The sequence below is a fragment of the Drosophila kikkawai genome, chromosome X (assembly GCF_030179895.1).
Source record: "Drosophila kikkawai strain 14028-0561.14 chromosome X, DkikHiC1v2, whole genome shotgun sequence".
Taxonomy (NCBI): Eukaryota; Metazoa; Arthropoda; class Insecta; order Diptera; family Drosophilidae; genus Drosophila; species Drosophila kikkawai.
The window spans coordinates 7,644,507-7,667,343 of NC_091733.1; the positions used below are offsets into that span (position 1 = coordinate 7,644,507).

The window sequence follows — 22,837 nt, forward strand, 5'->3', positions numbered from 1 at the left end:
GATTCGCTTTAACAATTAACTGTCGGATCGACACGATTGAAAGATCATCTAAATAAGAACTCTTCATCGTGAGTTTTTGTAAGAAACTGATTTTGTTTTGTTCAAACCCTAGCTTAAATAGCTAACATGAGAATGTACATTTTTGATCTTAGTTTTAGACCCACGCATCGGACAGTTCCCGATCGTGGGAAATATTCTAAGTGCGATAAGGGTGCACACAGTCACCCCGATAGCACATATTTTATACAAACCCAGATCGCTCATAGGAGGTCATATTTCGGGTTGCTTGTATTTCCATAGGTCCAAGTGGCGGCTGTTCTTATAGATAGACAAGTGTAGTGCTGCAGGGACTTAATCGCTAACACATGCTTCTTATCTACGTGTTCATGTGTGAACACTTTATTAAATTTGCTTTCGCATATCTCAGACTCGATATCATTCCCGTCTTCCTCTTCAACCTCCCAATATCGATCTAAATCTTTTATCTCGATTGTCGTTGCTACAATTGTTTTGCTATTTTGTTTTGGTTTGGATTTTTTACATCCAGAAACAATCAACCCGAAACGAGTTTTTTGCCCAAGGAGCCCGTCTTTTTTTATAACTCCATTCTGTATAACGTGAGTATATAAGTCTGCTCCAATGATTATGTCAATACGACCTGGTTTATCAAATTCGGGGTCAGCTAACTTACATTTCTTCCATAATTCTTTGTCAACTTTAACTACATTGACTGGAAGAGCTTCGTTGAGGTTGGCCATTTTAAGATCTACTTAATAACAAAACAAGAAAGGAAGCTAACTTCGGGCCGCCGAAGTTTGTATACCCTTGCAGATTGGTTTCGATGTTTATATTATAGATTTAAATGCTGAAAACACTCACAAAGCAGAGTTCCATTACATTTTCCCTATACTTATTATGTTTACAGTTTGACAGTTACAGTTTTACATTCCCTGCCTTACATTTTCTCTACATCTACCGATCGTTTATATGGCAGCTATATGATATAGTTGTCCGATTATCATAAAATTTTTACCAAAATTCTGAAATAATAAAAGAAGCTTATATCTAAGTATAATAATAAATATAATATATATATAATAATAAACTAGTCCTTTCAGTCGAAGAATACAACCATTTCCTATGATGATGATGTGCCAGGGGTTTCGAGCAAACCGGTTGTATTCTTGACTGACCCCGGGGCTCCAGAAGGTTAATGTTGTTAGATCCCACATAATTTTGGGCTATATTTACGATGGTCAAATTGGTGCGGGTCTTCACAGCAACGATAACCGGAAATCTCTTCTACCGAAACAGAAAGCTGCGCCACATTAACCGCTTCGTTATCCTTCCTCTTAAACGTGGTGAACAACACAGCGCGCTGGCCCGGCCTTAGGCCATCGATCAGCCTGGGGATGGAGCGTTTGTTTTCGAATACATAGTACAGCACCAGCTCCAGGTTGATGAAGTCCGCCTAGTTGACGTACTCAGTCCCCTTGGTGCAGAGATAACGCTCCGGCCGGCTTTCGCGATCCACTGTGCTTCTTGGCAAATGCCATCGTAATTAACTTGTCGTCCTCGGGGCCGTTGTACTTGAAGGAGATACGATGGATATTTATGTCCCTGAAATACTCCATCGCCTCCTTGGACGTGAAGGTACCCAGACACCTATAATACTTTATATTGTAGATGTCATTATTGGCCGTATTTTTTTTTTCCACTTCTTGAACTCGAGCAGCAAGTAAAACGACCTCTCTCTGTTTTCCGAGGAGGCCTTAACAATTGGCATTATAAACTGGTCAAGGAACGGCAGGCGCAGCAGCTCCGACCAGTTGGTGTGAATAAAATTTATGAAGAGGGCCTTGAGGTGGAAACCATCCTCATGTTGATCACTCATGATCATCACCTTGCCATAGCGTAAGGTCTTTAGATCTTCCTCGGTCAGGTACTTTTTCTTGTACTGCAGTCCGAGGATCTTGACAAAATTGCTTATATCAGCGCTTTTTGACAGCGTACTGAAGTTGGCCTCTCGCACGTTCAGCAGCTTGCAACGAAGCGGAAACAGGCCGTAATAGTTTCCACCAATAACAGCCAGACCGGAGTGAAGGAGTTCTCGCCACCCGCCTCGTTGGCATCATGCAGCTTGGGAATGCCTTTGACATTGCCCCTCTCGACAATGTCATTCTGAATGCCATTGATCATGCCCGTCTCGGCAATGTCATTCTGCACAGACTCAACGATGCCCAATTTGGAAAATTTGGCAATAAACTTCTTGGACAACTGGCACTGGGAGTCAAAGCCATCGGCCTTGATCATGCGCTCCTTGGTCTGCGAGTCGAATTTTGGGTTCTCAATCAAGCAGTTGACAAAGACCCACAGATGGTCGCGCACATGGGAGGGTTGAATGTTGATGCCACCTGTAAGTGCAAAAGAAAATCATAGTCATTCCAAGTCCATTTCTCTGGAGGAATCACAAATAAACAAATAAACAATGAATCCCAACCTGTGCATCCAATTTGCCTCTTGGGGTAACCCAAGGGGATTTGGATGCATTAATTCGAGATATAGAGGAGGATCCTCTGATGCTCGCATTTCACTCGTGCACAAAAATCCAATTTTCTCAACTCCCAACTAATGTTGGGTTTGATATCATTTCAGCAAAACAAGTCCAGGGTAAATTTGGACCAAATGTGAAATTGGAGTTGCCAAATAATTATGTTTACCTCCCAGAGAGGTATAATAAAATAGATGAAAGCATATTAGAGTATTTCAGTGTTAGGAAATATATATTAACTAGATTAGAAGACGGAAATGCGGATATCCAACCAAAATTATAATAAACAAAAAATAGTAATAAATAAATACATAAAAAGGAACATTAAATTATTAAATTTTTTATTTGGGAGTGGGAGAAAAATTTGTTTTCAGCATTTTATTTTAAGGTAAAAAAAAAATATAAATAAATAAATTTTTTTTCACAATAAATAAACACTCATTAGCAGGTATAATTATCTGATCAGGTTACCTGGTCGATCTAACTGATCAGCTACCAGGTCTGCTTAACTGATCAGGTATCAGGTCTGATTATCTGATCAACTACCGAGTCTAATAAGGTTTTCTAATGTTACTATACATTTTATCGAAACGTGCTTTATTTATCTGTTTATTTTTCAAGTGAAGTGGATATCACTTCAAAAATGTTTAATTCGAATTATTTATGATGATAAATAAAAATATTTTAAGTCAATTGACAAAAAGTCGAAATGCTCTTAAGAACCATTTTCAGAATTAAAACAACATCAATCTCAAAATACTATGGGTATGGAAGAAACATTTAAACCTATAACTGAGCCATTACATGAACTTGTTAATAATAATAAACAGTTACAACATATAATATATTTCCAATGATTTTTCAAATGATATTACTGAAATAAAAAGTAAACAAAACAATTCATCATTAGACATTGATACCCCACATATGAATAGGATGAGAAAACTCATATTTTACACTACGAATAAACAAAAATCAACACCTAAACATAATGTTGATTACAACACAAATAATTTGAAATGAATCGGTATCCATATAATTAAGTTTTAATTTATTTTCAAATTTTGGTTTCATATACGTGTGGTTTATCACAAACTTTCGTAATTTCTTTAGTTGAATACATAGCATTCAGTTTGTCAGTAAACCTTGTTGCGCTATGGAAATTGGGTCGACTTATTAACTCCCTAGCGCATAGCCGTGGAAATTCGCCTTGTGGACCACTGGGTGGAGCTTCCCATTCAGTGACTAAACGTACATCTTCTTTTTTTTCAGTTGACTCAAGGCATATTCTATAAATTGAATTATTTAGGAGCTTGTAAAAGTCTTTTTTAAAGGTAGTGTCTGCCCTGGTTCTATGCTCAGTATTTATATCAATATAAATTTTTATCCAGGGCTTCTGTTTAAATTCAAGGATAGAGTGAATTTTTTTAAGCTTCAATCCATTCTTCATACACTGCTTTAGGGTTTTGATATGAATAATATAACTCTCCTTGTCTTGGAGATCTGCTATTAACTTTTTTGCTTTTGAATTTACTGTGGGGAGCTTGTTGGCTGGACAGAAAGGGAGATCATTATGTAAATCGTGAAGCGAGTATGGATATTCTAAGTCAACCTCTAATATATATCCATACTCGCCGTCATCACTAATATTTTCTACATTAAATTTTTCTACTTCTTCTACTTCTAACAACTTAAACTTTGCATAAGGTAGGGGCTCAGACATGGCCCAACCATACAAATTATTTGCATCCACATACATTAGGTATTCAGACTCCTTAGTAGAATCAAAATCTTTAAGGTATTTATGGTTTGCCTTGGTATACCTATGACTACATTGTACTAAGCCCCCTCGAATCCCACACTGTATAAATCGAATCATGTCGATATTCGTGAGTAATTCGAGGGTAATTTGTGTAGTTTTCAGCATAGCATCCCAAGACAAACTCGGGATTGTAAAATAATGAGCAGGATCAAGCTCATGAACTTGTAAACAAATTCCTCTAAAATTTTGAAAAATGTCGGTCAACAACAAAACATCAGTTTTTAAATATAATTCTAAGTAGTCTTTAAGTGATTGACACTTGAAATGACTCCATACTTTACATGCGTGTGCGTAATCATCCTCAGAACATTCTGTCTCTGTCAAATTGCTATAAAACTTTTCCCTTGGCGGAAGAGAAATATCTTCAAGTTTTTGAGACGAATCTAAATATTCGTATGGGAAAACACCTTTCCTACGAAGAAGGGTGAAATCTTCTCTATTTGGATATTGTTGGCTTAAAACATTTAAATCTTCATCATTTAAATTATTCGCAAGAGTTTCTAGACTAGAGGACATGAATCTGAATGAGTCTAAGAATCTAATTTCCAATGTATTTTTTCCTACTGGGACATATTTTGAAATGGCTATATATAATTCCTTGTTCGTAGGAATTACACGAATTTCTCCTTCTGTTTCACCGAGATCTTTCACAAATAAATGGGCGTCATATTTGGAAAAGTTGTGGAAGAAAACGGGAATAAAATTACCTGTTTTAAATTTGAGATTGCAATCATTATGAGCTGCACCTCGAAATCTGCCTGTAAAATAATTTTCCCTTACAAATATGACAATTAAGAGCTGCATTAAAGTGTAGATTGTCCTTTTGAGACATTTGAAGTGGAATTATTTTTGACATATGATTTTGATATATCTCAGACAAATCGGACGTTAAATTTTCAATGAAAGTGCGACTAACATTTCCACCTGTTTTTAAAACTAACTTATCTAAATTAGAATTATATACACACTTTATGTAGTATGCAAATGATATTGGAACATGCCTATTAATTAACTTTGTTTTCTCACTTACTGCTACTGACATCGGTTCCAGTATACATATTATTCGTTGAATAACCAAACACTTGTTGCAGAAGAGTCGCGCCTTCTGATGCTTACCCATTTGGGCTGAGAGTAGTCTGGAAAAGTAATTTTTTGACTTTAATTAGCATATTAATTATATTACAATATTTATAATTTTATTTATTTATTTATTTATTTATTTATTTATTTATTTATGTTCAGGTCAGGAGCTTATGTTCCCCCCCCCCCCCCCCCCCTCAGCTCGCGCTCTCGCTCTCAGTTTGCGCTCCCGCTCTTCTAGCGGATGCTTCGGCTCTGGCCGATCGTCGCATCGCTGAGCGGCCGCTCCCGCTCTCCTAGTTTTGATCTCCCACTCCCGCTTGTATTTTAATTCCTTTTATGAAGCCCAATAAAGCGGACCAAGTCCACTCCTTTAATATTGAAAATAACCACGCCCCCCCGGCCTACTACTCTTTTCCTTGGTGGTGATTTTTCTTTGGTGTTTTACGACTGCGGCGCGGGAGTGTTTTAATAGTGTGTGCTTTCGGAAGTGAGAAGTTTCCCCCCAGCCGAACAATTTATTTTTTTTATTATTTATTTATTTTCTAACTTTATTGTTACTTACCGTGACATATTTTTGAACGTTGGCTGTTGCTCATTTTACAAACATCAACTTTATATGCTTATTTTTTTCCAATCCATCTGAATAAAGTGTTATGTCGGTAGCACAAGCACATTGATGCTTATGTGAGGATTTTGTGCAGTGAACTCCTTCACATCGTCCAGCACCACTGGGAAATTTAATCCAGTAAAATCTAGTTTTACACCTCCTTCAGCGTATATTACATGTGATGAAATGCTCACCCTATATATTGTTGAAAAGCTCGAAAGAATCGCCCACTTAAAACAAAATATTCATCATTGTTATTCACATTTATTACGGCGTTTTTGCGTTGTAGTATTTCAGGGAGCTTGAAATGAGCTGATCCTTTCATTGGATAACATTTCATCATATTCATTTCCATTCTGATGATGCGAATTAGGGTCCAACCACTGTCTCCCATTCTCCCATTTGTATTTCCAGTTCCTATTTATGAAAATTCATGTAGGCTGGTAAATTTGATGCTTAAGTAATAAATGTCATTTTAGTTTGGAATGACTTTATCTCAACACGAGTATCATGCTCCTTTACTAACATATACTCTCCAAAGAACTCAACATTAATTTTGGAGCAAAGGTTGGTGGTCAATAAATGGGGAAGAAATGCTACACCCGCTTCATCGAAGAATTCAATGGGATTCCTGACTGCAGGCCCCTCATTGACAAACATGTATTGCAGAATTCGTCCCTTGAATCCATCCAAAATCTGCTTCACACTTCCAGTTATATGTTGTGTGGCGAAGACTTTATGGGCTTCAGTGCGGATATGATTTTTCCATTGCACTCCCATCGGAAAATATATTTTGCAATATTTGCAGTAAATTCCACTGGTTACCCCAAGAGGGGGAATGGAAGCAGCATTACTTGTGGAGGTGGAGCTGGTGCTGATGATGTTGCTGTTGTTGTTGTTTGTCGAATTCATCTTGATGTTAATTTTGATTTTGTTTGTTGAAATAAAATAAATTTATTTATTTTTTTTAATGTTTTTTATTTTGTTTTGTTTATTTGTTTTTGCACTTTTGTCTTTTCTTTAAGACGAAGGGAAGACCGGCGTGTTGAAATCACTTGGAATGTAAACTAAAAGTTTTTGCTTTTGATTTTAAATGTTTTTATTTTTTTTATTTTGGTTAAAATGTTTAAATTTGATTTTTCTTCAATTTTCACTAGCACTTTTGATTTTCTTCAAATTGAAGGGAAGACCGGCGTGATGAAGTCGCTTGGAACGCAAACTAAAAGTGAAACTCTAGAATTCTGCGTTAAGGCTCTATCGGGTTTTTGCTTTCGTCACGATTGAATAGAAAAAAGACCCTTTTTCTTGTGTGGCGCCCCATACCATTGCAGAGTTAGAATGGATGGAGGAGTTACTTTCCTTTTTCGAAGTTCAGACATTTTTATCAGAGAAATGGATTCAAGAACATTTTCCCATACCGCCCCACCCTTATGCGAAAGTCGACTCTTCTAAGTTGAACACCTGAGCCTTCATGCATATCACAGCACGTTGCAAATAATAAGGGAGAATGAAACGGAAGAATGCAGTTTATGGCCTTTACACCCTCCATCCCTTTTTCGTTTGCTTCGTCAGAGACTGTCCTTTGGTCCGTGGGCACAACGAACTCATTTGGCAGCCCTCGGACCCGTGCTGCCCATTCCTCACCTATCGACTATCGACACGACTATCGCGACTATCGATACGACGGACACAACACCCTTTTGATTGGCTCTGCGATAAAATAAACAAAATGTTGCATTTTCAATCGGAATGGGCTGGAGGATTATCGATAGAGGCAGGATCTTTAGGACCAGGGGGGGCAGGGATTTGAAAGAGCGAACCGGGAATAAGTAACGGGCTTTGGTTAAGGGAATTAAGAGAAAGGGTTTTTACCCTTGGCCTCGGCCGTTGCACCGAAGAAAGAACGGTTCCTAGGTCTGAACTCGGGTGACAGGCCGAAGCCTATATAGGGAGGGATAGGCAACATGGAAGCCGGCAGTAGCAACGAAAAGTCAATGCGAAAAGCAGCTAATCTCCTGGGCGGCTAGGAATTACCTGAAGAACGTGGGTGAAAGTGAAAAGATTTAAGGCGTGGTATTAAATAAACGTTTAATTTCAGCGTGGCAGTGAATCAATAGCTGGCCACGCCGATTTTTTATTGAAAAATTGTGGAGTTATATGTAGAAGCTTACCCGCCGCCGACGTTCTGGGAGGATATATTCGGAAGAAGAGAGAGGAAAAAGGTTTCCAACGAGCCTATTAGCAGCCGGGAACCGAGCCATCATCAAGCCAACCGGTGAGTCCGTTCCGTGAAACGCCGTCTGGAACCGGCAGGTTTTCGTACCCATATTTGGGGACATCGATTGGCTCTGCCCCTTCTCCGAAACGACGTGGCCGTGGCTGCGTCCTACTGCCCCTACTTTCCTCGGGCTAGCCGTCGCCATCAGTCGTCACGATTTCTGGCCACTCATGCCACCGAAGCCAGTTGCGGGTCGCCAATAGTGCCTTCTAGTTGCTAAGATATAATTCATAATTTAGTGTGCTGTTGTTTTCGTTAGGTTAATTTATTTGTCTTACTGTAATTGGTTCCGTGTGCTTGCTTCTCCGCGTCTCTTAACTTGGGTCAGGGATTTGTGCAACACGAGTTCTGCAAAATTAAGGAACGGCTTAGAAGAAGTGGATATTCACTGAAGACATATTTACCCATCCCCTTTATTTCTCTTGGAGCTCCAGCAGGGATAATAGGTAGAAAAGAAAAGGGAATCTAGAGTACTTCTCCAGCCAGTTTGTGGCTTTTTCCTTAAGCGGACCGCCGCTTCTTCTCCGCTGCCGCAGTCTTGGCGCGAGCGCATCCCGGGCTAGGGTGACGTTTCGCCGGGAATGAGTCCATTAGGAACTCAAGTGTACTCTGCCAATGTTAGCCTTAAGTTCCTGAAATTTATAACGTATTAAAAGCAAACATGATGAACAGTGAGTAAAAAGTATTTACCTGGGGAGATGGACCGGCCGTCAGGCCGCCTGGATTAGACTCCGGTCCGCCGGAGATGGGTGGTGCCCCTAGACCAGTGCTCGGCACCATCACAATTAACCAAAAAGCGCATTTGTGTGAGTGAGGTACGGAGCAAAAATGACGTGAGTGTGTTCCGTGTGTGTGAAGTTTACGCTAACCGTGTGCTGGCAGCGCTGCCGGCAGAGCATTTGCCTATCCCATGGGCTTGGGACGTGCCGACTACTGCCCTAGACACACCGGAGGCACCACAGGTTGGGCGGGAGCGTCGTGGCGACTCCATCTATGCCACCATTCCGCAAATGTCGTCAATTTTGGTTTGTTTACTTTTTTTTGTTAGAGATGTGTTATTTGTTAGTGAGGAGTTTTGTGTGACGTCCGATTAATCGGTGTTTCGTTGTGCGGACTGCGGGCATAGGTTCCTACCCCCCTCTGGGCATCCACTGAGCTAGTCCGGCATTGCCCAGGGAATATGCAGTTCCTTAACAAAAAATTGCTATTCTGCATAAGCTTTTACACAGTGTTTGTCTATTTTTCAGCATATTTTAAAAAGTTTTAATTATTTCAGAATTTTGGTATAAATTTTATGTAAATCGGACGACTATATCTTATAGCTATCATAGGAACGATCGGAAAATAAGGAGAAAAAAATTATAACTCAACATAGTTTTTGGGTGTCTTGAATTATAATTGATGATTCGTCCTGAAGCAGTTGTTTTCCTATACCATTTTAATTTTATTTCGTTTTCTCGTCTGTTAATTATTATGTCTACATAAGGCAATTTTTCGTCTACTTCTTGTTCTATTGTGAATTAAATGTTGCTGTGGTACGAATTTAGTGTGTCAATGGTTTTTTGAATTTCCGTGTCTTTTACAATCGCGCATAGGTCGTCTACGTATTTTGTCAGTATCCTTGGTCGTATGTCGAGCTTATTAATTGTTTTGTCTAGTAATTCTTCCATTACAATGTCAGCGATGATTGGTGATGCAGGGGATCCCATGGGATCCTTTTAGTTGTGTGAAAATAGTGCCATTATAAATTTAAAATATAGTTCTTTTATATGATTTAACATTTTTTTAAATTTTATTTAACAAAATTTTAAATTTTATTTTAAAACAAGAAAGGAAGCTAACTTCGGCACGCCGAAGTTTGTATACCCTTGCAGATATTATTTCATTACATTTCACCTATACTTATTATGTTTACAGTTTGACAGTTACAGTTTTACATTCACACCTTTACATTTTCTCTACATCTACCGATCGCTCCTATGGCCGCTATATGATATACTTGTCCGATTTTCATGAAATATATACCAAAGTTCTAGAATAATAAAATAAGCTTTCATCTCAGAGTAGATGAAAATACGTTGAAAAACAACGAAGTTATAATTTGTTTCCTATTAATTTCCCGATCGTTTCTATGGCAGCTATAAGATATAGTCGTCCGATTTTCATAAAATTTTTACCAAAATTCAAAAATAATATAAAACAGCCATATCTAAAAAATGGTGCAAAAATCTTAAAAAACAGCAAAGTTATAATTTTTTTTCTAAAAATTCATCGAACATTTGTATGGCAGCTATATGATATAGTCGTCCGATCCGGCCCGTTCCGACATATATAGCAGTGAGAGTATATAGAAGACTATATGCAAAGTTTCATTCAGATAGCTTTAAAACTGAGGGACTAGTTTGCGTAGAAACAGACAGACGGACAGACGGACATGGCTAGATCGACTCGGCTGTTTATGCTGATCAAGAATATATATACTTTATAGGGTCGGAAACGTCTCCTTCACTGCGTTGCAAACTTCTGACTGAAATTATAATACCCTGCAAGGGTATAAAAACACCTTTATTGTAATGATAATATATTAATAGTAATACAAATGGAAAAAACAATAATATCTACCAAATTCCGTGTAACGGTGGGGAAAACAGGCCAAGCAACAAAAAATATATAGGAACGACAAACTCAAAATTAACGAAATTTGCCTTGCAGCTGGCAATTGGATGAATCGATCCATTCTGGTCACATTCATAGAAAAAATTAAAAGGAAATATATAAACGTTGTTTTTTAATAAAATTTTAAAAATAATGATTTTAAAAGTAAATGTTTTCCCGGAACGCAGCAAAATTAAAAGATGGCCGACATAGGTGGCATGGTTGACGATTGCAGTCGACCATCTTGATAAACGCGTCACCAAAAAATGTGTAAGGGGAAGAATATATAAATAAGAACGTGCAGAAAGAAGAATGCTAAGATCGCGTGATGTTCTAATACATATAAAAATAAGCTGCATTTTCGGCTAAGTAAGCTTTTATATTGTAAACAATACAGCGATGAGCATGAAGCTATGTGCGATTGTATGAAAATAATAAACCACTAAGAAAGCAATTACTCTAATGATAATAATATCGAAATTCAATTAAATAACCGGTCAATATGAAGCAAATATAAACATTTTTGAATATTTTTATGGGCTTACACTATTAATGTAGACGAAAATTATACAATGTTTTCAATTTAAAAATTTTAAAACATAATATGCAGATTTATCAGTCTAATACAAATAAGAAGGTAACATATAGAAATAATAAATTAAACTTGTTACATCAAGTACTTTTAGATTTTTTTGTAACATTCTAGAAAATTCAGAGGTGTTCGATTAATGTGACATGGCTGACTTCCGCAGTCGGCCATTTTGCCAGGCAACAGCAGTGGCAAACGCTTAGCCAATCAAAACGGAGTATGAGAGGTAGGAACAAAATGGCGAAACTCCAATGGGTAGAAATAATTACGCATTATGCTTGCCCTAGAAAAGTAAAGATTACTTAATTTAAATGTAATATTTTGCCAATAACTTTCATTTTTAAATATATGACAAATTTAAATTTTAATAATCCAAATATATATTATATATATTTGTTATAATATATATTTGTTTTTATAATAATAATTTATAATTTGTTTTTATAAAATTTATTGGTGTTATATTTGCTTTAGTGGAAAAAACACGTCCGGTAGGTTGAGTAAACAAGAAAAGGAATGAAGTTTTTATTCGATACTTCTGGAGACTGCAAACTAAAACTATCGATACATATTATAGGATTAGAGATTACATTGTTCCAATAGCTTTAATACCCTTCCTCAATGTAAGCTTACATATCATAATTTTAATACAAACTTAACTTTTTAGTAAGCTCACAATGCTTTTGTTTCTGAAGGTTCTTCGTTAATATGTCTGCAATCATCTGGTTGGCTGATAGATACTTTAACATAATTTGCCCTTCCTTAATTACATCTCTTACAAAGTGGTATCTGATGTCAATGTGTTTCGACCTCGAGTGATGTACAGGATTCTTAGCCAATTGTTGAGCGCTTAAATTGTCGGTATGCATAACTGTTGATGTTTCAGACTCGCCGCAACCGATTTCCAATATAAGTCTTCTTATTGAAATCGCCTCCTTGCATGCGGATGATAACGCCATGTATTCCGCTTCCGTACTACTGAGGGCTACGCTGCGTTGCTTTTCAGATTTGCAGGATATCGGTCCTGCAGCTAGATAGAAAAGGTATCCTGTGTATGACTTCCTATCTGTTTTGTCGCCTCCCCAGTCAGCATCCACATATCCACTTAGAGGCTCATTGCAAATCTTGTAAAGCAATTTTAGGTCTTTTGTCGATGCCAAATATCTGAGTATGTGTTTTACTCCTGTCCAATGCTCAGTGTGGGGATTCTTGTTGCGCTGCGCCAGTTTAGATACAGAATGTAGAATGTCTGGCCTTGATGAAAGCGCCAACCACATCAGTTCACCTATGACCGCTTGATATGCCTTCTCGTTGACCATTTCGCATCCCTCTTTGTCGCATGTGATCTGGAATCCTGCATCCAGTGGAGTTGCAGCTGCTCTACACTCCTTAATGCCGTGCCGCTGAAGCAGATTCTCAATATATTGGCTTTGACTCAGCATTATCTCGCCTAGTTCACCTTCTCGTTGAACTTCCATACCAAGAAACAGGTGCAACTGTCCGTGATCAACACATTCGAAAGATTGAGCTATTTTGCTTTTGATGCTCATGAGATCACTTTTATCTTGGCAAGCTATGATCAGGTCGTCGACGTATACAAGAAAAAGTGCGAGATGCGGTCCACTTCTGTTCATGTATAGACAAGGCTCGCTTTAACATGGATTAAAGCCAATGCTACGCAGAACTCCATCCAATTTAGAGTTCCATTCTCTGCCAGACTGTTTAAGGCCATATATTGCCTTCTTTAGCAAGAGCACGCCGTCCGCATGATCTTTTGCTAGAAATCCGCTTGGCTGTTTCATGTAAACAACGACAGACAGGTGAAAAAGTGTCAAAGTAATTAATACCATACTGCTGCGAGCAACCCTTGGCTACTAGTCGTGCCTTATATCGCTGTACTTGTCCGTTGGCATCCCTCTTCACAGTGAAAACCCATTTGCAGCCAATAACGCGTTCTGTCTTAGGAAGATCTACTATCTGCCATGTATGGTTGTTCATAAGAGCCTCGTACTCTCGATTCTTTGCCTCCAACCATAATTCTGAATCTGGACATCTAATTGCTTCGTCGTAGCTCACCGGAATATACACGTCGCTGTTGATTGCTGCTCCTAAGACATTGTATTGCTTCCGTGGGCGTCCAGGTTTGCCCGTGCGGATTAGTTTAGGTCTGCCAGGACCCACTTTGGTTCCATCCTGCGCATTGTCCCTCTCTCCGGTGTTCTCGTCCTCTCCGGTGTTCTCGTCCTCTCCGGTGTTGTCATCTTCTCCGCTGTCCACGTCGTCTGCACTGATGAACTCGTCGCTGCTGTGATTATTTTTTATGCCGACCTTGTCTTGGTCGTATGAGCTTTCATCTTCGGAATTACCGTATCCGTACAAATTGGGGTTGACTTCGCCATCTGAGCTTCCATCGTTGCTGCAGTTGTTCCCTCTCATCCTCCAATTGGCCGTCTGAAACACCACCGCCTTGTGGTAGGTCAAACAACACGTATCCGCCATCCTTCGACACGTAATCAGCTCTCTCATCGAAAAGCACATCTCTCTTTTCGATAACTTGTCCAGTGCTAGGGTCGTAGAGCCTGTAGCCTTTGGCTGTTCGAGAATATCCGACCATTCGATATTCTTTTCCTTTTTGTTGGAATTTGCTCCTTGTGTGACCCTTATCCAGTGCAACTGCGAACGAACCAAAAACTTTAAAATGAGAAATTGATGGTTTTTTACCGTTCCACGCTTCCATCGGCGTCATATCTCTCAGCGCGTTCGTAGGCGCTCTGTTCCGCAAATACACGGCTGTGTATATAGCTTCTCCCCATAAGGACTCCACTAGGCCAGATTGCGTTAGCAAGCATCGGGCCATCTCGACCAACGTACGGTTAGCTCGCTCAGCTACTCCGTTTTGTTGTGGGGTGTACGGGATTGTCAACTGCCGCCTGATCCCATTCGCCTTCAGGAAATTGTCAAAGGTTGCGTTTACAAATTCCTTTCCGTTGTCGCTGCGTATGCACTTGAGAAGCTTTCCAGTTTGCCTCTCAACGAGTTCCTTAAATTCCACAAACTTTGAGAATACTTCGTCTTTGCCTTTCAGAAAGTAAACAAAGATGCGTCGTGACTTGTCATCGATGAACGTGAGAAAGTATCGATTCCCACCAATTGATCTTGTACTAAAAGGTCCGCATACATCGGTATGTACTAGTTCCAAAATCTCACTAGCTCTGCTTTCAGTTTTGTGTGGAAATGGCTGAACATGTATTTTGCTCAACATACAGGTTTTACAGGATGTATTCTTTGGTAGATTGCAACTCTCTATTCCACGAACCATTTTCGTTTTAACGATATCAGCCAGGCTTCGATAATTTATGTGACCGTATCGCATATGCCACAAAATCCCATCGGCACTGGAAGCAGCAAAACACTGATTCGACTTTCCTACGAATGTATATAGATTTCCAGTTTTGTTTACTTGAAATATGCACTCTCCTTTCTGGATAATCTTTGCATGCCTTTCGTTAAAGTGCACCAAATTGCCTTTCGAAACGGTTTGACTTACGGACATGAAGTTTCCCTTCATCGTGGGAACAAATAGTACGTCGCTCAGCACAAGGGTGATTAGCTTGACCACTCCTTTTCCATCCGCCTGCAGAAATCCGTCTCCTGCCAATCCAATTGACTCGGTGTGCTTCTCCAGTGTTGAAAACATATTTTCATCACAGCACATGTGGCTTGTAGCTCCGCTATCCAAGCACCATTTTGTGCGTCCAAAACCGTCTGCGTCTAGGGCTCCCAATAAGCTGCACTACTTTTGAACAATTGGAGTCTGCTTATTCTTCTGAGATCCATCTGACCGACATTCGGCCTTTACACGTCCACGCTTGCCACAGTTATAACATATGACATTCTTCCAATTCTTTTTGGAAATTTGCTTTGTGTTGCTTGCCACAAAAGCCTGTGCGCGCATGTCGCTCGATCCAGATTGAGATCTTCTCTCTCCCTCTTCTTTGACCTTGATTCGCAGTACCTCGAACTCCGGCAGTGTGTCGCGCGTGTCGATGGCAACCACGAAATTCTCGTACTCCTTGGGTAGACTCGATAGGAGGATTATAGCTCGAAGCTCCTCGCCTATGTCAATTCCCACCGACGATAGCTGATCCAACACTTCGCTGAACGCATTTAGGTGACTGGGAACATTTTGGCCGTCCTCCATTTTTAAACTCAGCAACGTCTTGTAGAGCGATACTTTCCTGACTGGCCCACTCGGTCGATGTGTCTCCTTCAACTTTGTCCAAGCCTCAAACGATGTCTCGCACGTTTTTATGTACATAACTCAACTGCGAAGTTTTAACGCTGAGGGCAATCATGGCAAGAGCCTTACTGTCTCGGCTTGCCCAATTCGAGTTTTCGCCAGCATCTTCCTGCTTTAACTCGCCTGACGCCACGTCCCATAGCTCCGCGTGTACCAGTACGCTCCGCATCTGTATATGCCAAGAATCATAATTCTTTTCTTCCAGTTTGTCAATCTGGTATAGCGCACTCATGCTGAAACTTTTGTATGTAGCGATCCGATTCCAATTACACTGCTTGCACTCGTAATGCAAGAGCCTATTTCGCAACTTCTCGAAATTTCTTTACTCAAAAACGCGTGGCCCATACATGTGTATGTGTGTGTGACCTGGGCCCATAACCTATTGGTGTTATATTTCCCTGCAGTTCCAGAATTCCTGGCCCGTCCGATTCTTCGCGGCACGTTCGAAAAACAAAACAAATTACATGGGCCTGGTTAAGCGAAGTTCGAAACAAAATAGCCGAACAAAACTCTGCCTGCGTTCGGCTACTGCCGAGTGTTTCGCGAAGTTGGCTCTTCAAAGTTGTTGTTTTTTTTCGAACTAATTCGGAGCAGCGCGATGTAGCGGTTTGCTACTGTTCGCACATTAGAGAGAGATGGTGATGGAGGGAAGGGAGGGAAAAAAATATGAATAAAAAACAAATTGTATTGTAGCGACATAAGAATAATCTTCTAAAATAAGTTGGGATATTAATATATATTTAAGATTTTATTGATTGAGATTTTACTTATTTATTTGAATGATATATTGGCACATATTAAAAATTGGGTTGTGACATAGCCAAAATGTTCATATTTGATTTTTTGTCTTACGTTGTGCAAATTACAAGGCATTACTTCGGTCGGGTATACCCTGGCACGCGTCAGAGTTTCGCCATCAGTTTTCGGTTTCGTCTTTCTTCTCCCCTTTTTCTTTGCATTTAAGTTGAAGTGCCTTGGCAGAGTGCAAGTGATTTGTGATTAAAATTTATTAAATCCATTTAAATTGTCATTAAAGTTGACTTAATTTTGCATTTAAATCAGGTAAGTGCAGTGATTTGTTTTTTTTTTTTATTATGTGAACAAAATAATAAAAACATTGGATTCCGTTGACCGCGCATAACTGCATTCGCGGCATAATAAATAATAACATAAATTTGTTGTTTTAATGACGCTTGTTTCCGCGCGGTAAATATGTACGCACAATTTAAATGCAAGTGCGGCCGGTAATTATCATTAACAAATAAAACGCCTTAAATCAAGGTTAAAATATAAAGCGCCTTAAAACGGAATCCAATGGTACAAGTATGTAAATGTAAACATAACGGGACAAGAATGTGCAAAACAAAGTCCGTTAAACTGACTGCACTGAAAAAAAAAATTACAAAAAATAAAAATAATAAAATAAATTAAATATTTAAATTAATACAAAGTGTTCGTTTTTAAAAAAAATAATTTTTCATGAAAATAAATATAAATATAAATATTTTTAATATAATTGAAAATTTAATGTCAACTAATAAGAGAAATATTAAATCTCATTAATTAAAATTATTAATTAATTCTAAAAATAAATAAACAAAAAAATAAATAAAAATAAATAATAAATATTATTTATATTAATTATTATTAAAATTAATAATTTTTAATATTATTTATATTAATTATTATTAAAATTAATAATTTTTAATACTAATATTATGTATTTAATTTTACAATTAATTAATAATTTTAATTAATGATATTTAATATTTCTCTTATTAGTTTACATTAAATTTTCAATTATATTAAAAATATTTATATTTATATTTATTTTCATGAAAAATTATTTTTTTTAAAAACGAACACTTTGTATTAATTTAAATATTTAATTTATTTTATTATTTTTATTTTTTGTAATTATATCTTCTCAACGCAGTGAAGGAGACATTTCCGACCCTATAAAGTATATATATTCTGGATCAGCATCAACAGCCGAGTCGATCTAGCCATGTCCGTCTGTCCGTCTGTCCACCTGTCCGTTTGTACGCAAACTAGTCCCTCAGTTTTAAAGCTATCTGAATGAAACTTTGCATATAGTCTTCTATATACTCTCACTGCTATATATGTCGGATCGGACGACTATATCATATAGCTGCCATACAAATGTTCGATAAATTTTTAGAAAAAAAATGATAACTTAGCTGTTTTTCAACATATGTGCACTATTTTTTACAGATGACCATTTTATATTATTTCTGAATTTTGGTAAAAATTTTATGAAAATCGGACGACTATATCATATAGCTGCCATAGGAACGATCAGGAAATTAATAGAAAAAAATTATAGCTTCGTTGTTTTTCAAACTATTTTTATCTACTCTGAGATATAGGCTTTTTTTTTATTGTTCTAGAATTTTTGTATAAATTTCATAAAAATTGGACAAATATATCATATAGCTGCCATAGAAGCGATCGGTAAATGTATAAAATATGTAAAGCTGGGAATGTAAAACTAACTGTCAAACTATAAACATAATAAGTATAGGTAAAATGTAATGAAACTCTGTTTTGTGAGTGTTTTCAGCATTTAAATCTATAATATAAACATCAAAACCAATCTGCAAGGGTATACAAACTTTGGCGTGCCGAAGTTAGCTTCCTTTCTTGTTATTTTATATTTTACTGACTTCTTAATTTTTAATTATTATAAATATAAATAAATAAATATTATTATAAATATAAATATAAAATAAAATAAATAAATTAATAAAATAAAATACGCTTTTAAAGAATTTTACCTGCCATTAATAAAATTAGCAAAGGAAGGATGTACGGCTCAAAATATATTAGGAATTTGTCTGCAAATATTAGGAAGAAAATGTTGAGGCGTGCTCATGGAAGGCCTAGCGAAATAGGTAGCGAGATAGGAAGAGATGTAGAAGCTGGGCCTAGCACTAGTCAGAACAGGGAACCATTGGAGCCAACTATGGATAGGGATGAAATAGGAGATTTTAGCGATTTTGATGTAGGTAGCATAGACGCACATGCCCGTGATGGTTGTGACTTAAATACCCAATTGAAAAATTGGTATTTAAAGCATAAGCCAACACGAGCATGTGCCACAGAACTTGTAGGGATTTTAAATTCGCAGGGCTTAAAAGTAAAGCCGTTTTATAAATTTAATTGTTTAGAAAAACCCGATATTAGTCAAATAGCGGGCGGCTCCTATTTGCATATCGGGTTATCTAAGCAGTTACAAAAATTATCAGTGTTTCCTCTATTGCCAGATGTACTTAACATCGATTTAAACATTGATGGACTTCCACTTTTTAAAAGTTCTCGGGCACAGTTATGGCCCATATTAATACGTATTAACAATCTTCAAGGCCGCCCCGTATTGCCAATAGGTGTTTTTCTGGGCTATAATAAGCCTTCTGATTGCGACGATTTCTTATTAAAATTTTCGTCCGAGTTGTCCGAAATTATGGAAAACGGTTTAACCATTTGTAGTAAATTAATAGGTTTGGAAATTAGGGCCATCGTTTGCGATGCTCCTGCTCGTGCATTTATCACAGGCACACCTGGACATACGTCCAGCCATGGGTGTAGCAAATGCACTCAAGTAGGAAGAAAAGTTGACTCTGTTTTGACATACAGCACTGAACGTGGTGTATTGATAACGGATGAAAACTTTTATGACAGGGTTTACCCTGATCATCATAAGGCAGAATTTATTAGTGTTCAGTCCGCTGTAGAAAAACTTGGAGTTAAAATGGTAACTGCACCTAATTGAGTTAGGTGTCATGCGAAAATTTTTAAATAAAATTAGTTCCAATAAAATGGAAAGAGAATTTAGGATTTCCAAACCAAGTAAGAACAAAATATCAGAATGCTTAAAATCGTTGAAAAGTTACGTCGCGCAAGAGTTTGCTCGAAAGCCAAGAACATTGGATGATCTACCTCATTGGAAGCAACAGAATTTAGGCAATTCTTGTTGTATACAGGTATTGACCAGTATTTTCAATTTCTGTTGCTTCACTGTGCATACAGGATGTTGTCCTTTCATTCACAACGAGAGTCCAACATCTCTACTGCCCAAAAAATGTTGGATTTATTCGTGCAGAATTTTCCAGTAATTTTTGGAGAAAACAGTGTATCATACAATGTTCATGGCTTGCTTCATGTAAAAGAGTCGATTCAGCAAATCGGTGACCCGGTTTCAGGCTCTTCATACTCATTCGAGAACCATTTACAGACTCTGAAGAGGTTTGTCCGAAAGCCCACCAAAATCTTAGAACAGATTAATAGAAAGATAGTTGAGGATAGGGATATTCGGGTGGAATTAGGAAATGTAGAGTTGGTAGGTAGTATCTTAAAATTAAAGGGATGTATACTTAAAAATAAAAGGCCAGATAGTTTTTGTTTTGTAAGAGAAAACATCCCAATTGAGGTAGATAGTTTTGAAGAGGATGAGGAAGGAATTTTCATTTTAGGCAGATTTTTAGATTTCGGTAGTTTTTTTGAAATTCCAGTTTCCTCTTTAGAATTAGGTATTTGTTTGTGTAGATTAAATATGGCATCAGAAATAGAAAGATTTAGAGTTATAGATAAGGTTAGGAAAGCTGTAGCGATGCCATATAAGGGGGAATTAGTGTTAGTTCCATTTCTACATTTTTCGTAGGGTTTTCCTCCCTTTGTTAATTTTATCCTTTTTTTTCGGAGGTGTTTAGTCCGTAGGCGTATTTTTCAATATGAATCGGGAATACCTTAAGTGACGGCATTTAAGGTATCTTTAGAAGATTCACCTTCCATGGTTCGATAACCAAAAAAAAAAAAAAAATCGTATTTTATTCAATTAAAAAAAAGAAATTAATTAATAAATAGAATAAATAAAATAAAAAAAATAAATAAAATAAATGAAATAAATGAAATAAATAAAATAAATAAAATAAATAAAATAAATAAAATAAATAAAATAAATAAAATAAATAAAATAAATAAAATAAATAAAATAAATAAAATAAATAAAATAAATAAAATAAATAAAATAAATAAAATAAATAAAATAAATAAAATAAATAAAATAAATAAAATAAATAAAATAAATAAAATAAATAAAATAAATAAAATAAATAAAATAAATAAAATAAATAAAATAAATAAAATAAATAAAATAAATTGTTTACGCCTGGAGGCCCCTGCTCCCCCTCTGCCCACCGAGCGTCCAAAAGCTCAAGCGTTCCCAGCTTGGCAACGCTCGCCCGCTCTCCGCTCCTCTGTATTCCCGTTCGCCCGCTCTCATGTTCCCGATCGTCGCTCGCTTCTAGACGAGCTTAGGGACGGCTACGCCGCTCAAATTCACGGTTCTCCCGCTCTCACGCTGTTAAGCTGGGCTTCTCGGCCGGCAGCGGGCCCTTAGGCTAAGCTAAGTTTAGTTCCAATACGAATGTCAATAAATGCATGCAAAGGGCGCTCCATGCCAAAGTCATTTTTCGACCCCCGAATTTCTGGACTTCTTTTTTCTACGTTTTGCTACTTCGTGGGATAAACTTTTATTGATCCTTTTGCGGAGGATTTAGCAGCCACCCCACTCCTAAACATGGTCCTTCGAGCCGGATAAGGATATCGTCCTGGAATCCTTTTCTCCCAGCAGCTTTGGTGGTGCCGCCGCAGAAAAGATAAGTAAAAAGTGTCCTCCCGTCTCTAAGTGCCGGTCGTTAATAGTTGTTCGAAATTTAAATTTCGGTCAACCTACGTACGATTTTTTGTGTCAACTCCCGATCCGAGTTTTCCGACACAACGGCAGTTTGAAGGAAAAATCCATTTCTCCCTAATTCCATCGCCCAGTTTTTTCAATCCGTCTCCGTTTTGTGTGATCGCCATATTGCCTGCCGTTTTTTTTGTTCTTTCGCTTCTCCGCTCCACTCGCCAACGGTCAAGGCATATGTACATCAACATACATACCTACATACGTGTGATAACTTATGCACATACATTTTCCGTGCAAGTCCGTCTCCGCCGAAATACAGTGAAATTGTGTGGTGAAATAAATAACTCAAATTAAATAAATAAAGCAAAAGGGCTCAATTAATATACGCCGGTGTCAACATATATATTTTTGTTGTGTGCCATTTGTTTTTTTTTCTCCACGCAAGGTTCAGAGGCCGTCGCAGATTTATCTGCCAAACTCCAAAATACAGTCCACTCTTCGTGTTCCCACTGTACCATAAGGCGAAACATCCAACACATACCCCCACACAAACCCGTTCTGATTGCCCATATGTAAATATTTTCTGCCTCAAATATATATTTTTGTACGTCGCTGCAGTTCCCGATATCGGTGTTCCACTGTGCAAATAACCATACATATATTTTTGCAGGCGTATCCAACTCCATACATATGTCATTATATTTTTCTGCCCGCCCATACAGGAATTAAATTACAATAAAACCAACAAACGAAAATAACCGAAATAAGAAACTCAAGTGCAAGTGTTTATTTCTCCAAGATCCGCACAACCGCCGCAGCAGACGTGTTGTTGTTGTGTTTTTTTGTGTTCCGCCTTGTTCTCGCTGCTGAACTCTTCGCTTATACGGTGTTTTTCCGACGGCAAAACCAAACTGCGATTTACGGTTAGTTTCGGATTCCCGCGCTGACCGCCGCATCAGCCGCGCTGGTGTTGTTGTTGTTTCGGTTTTCTGTGCCTTTATCTCTCGTAAGCGCCTAGCTTATGCACTGCTTTGCCGACGGCATAATACAGTGAGGTTTCCACGTCATCGCCAAGGGTTATTTTTTTTAATTCAGCCTTTTCGGCGCCGTGGTAATTACGTGTCGATAATTAAATACTTCTTATCCATTATTTCCGACACTAAAAATTAATTTTTTTTTTCTCTTTATTACGGAATATAATTAATAAAGAAAGTTTCCAATTCATACATACAAGCTCCACGT

The 22,837-nt window shown here is 37.8% G+C and overlaps 1 protein-coding gene across 1 annotated transcript; it reads right to left on the reverse strand.

Moving 5' to 3' along the window:
* Positions 1-1,192: 1,192 nt before the first annotated feature.
* Positions 1,193-9,408, reverse strand: LOC138929137 (DNA topoisomerase 2-like). The gene is made up of 5 exons (XM_070288298.1): positions 9,032-9,408; positions 8,746-8,973; positions 8,620-8,689; positions 8,235-8,557; positions 1,193-2,414 (listed from the first exon to the last, which is right to left on the reverse strand). Exon 5 carries the CDS (start codon positions 2,311-2,313, stop codon positions 2,035-2,037), a length of 279 nt encoding a protein of 92 aa, XP_070144399.1. The 5' UTR covers positions 2,314-2,414; positions 8,235-8,557; positions 8,620-8,689; positions 8,746-8,973; positions 9,032-9,408; the 3' UTR covers positions 1,193-2,034.
* Between the last annotated feature and the right edge of the window lie 13,429 nt (positions 9,409-22,837).

Coding starts and splice junctions, on each gene's coding strand:
- LOC138929137 (XM_070288298.1), bottom strand. CDS start 2,313: ATGATCAAGGCCGATGGCTTTGACTCCCAGTGCCAGTTGTCCAAGAAG.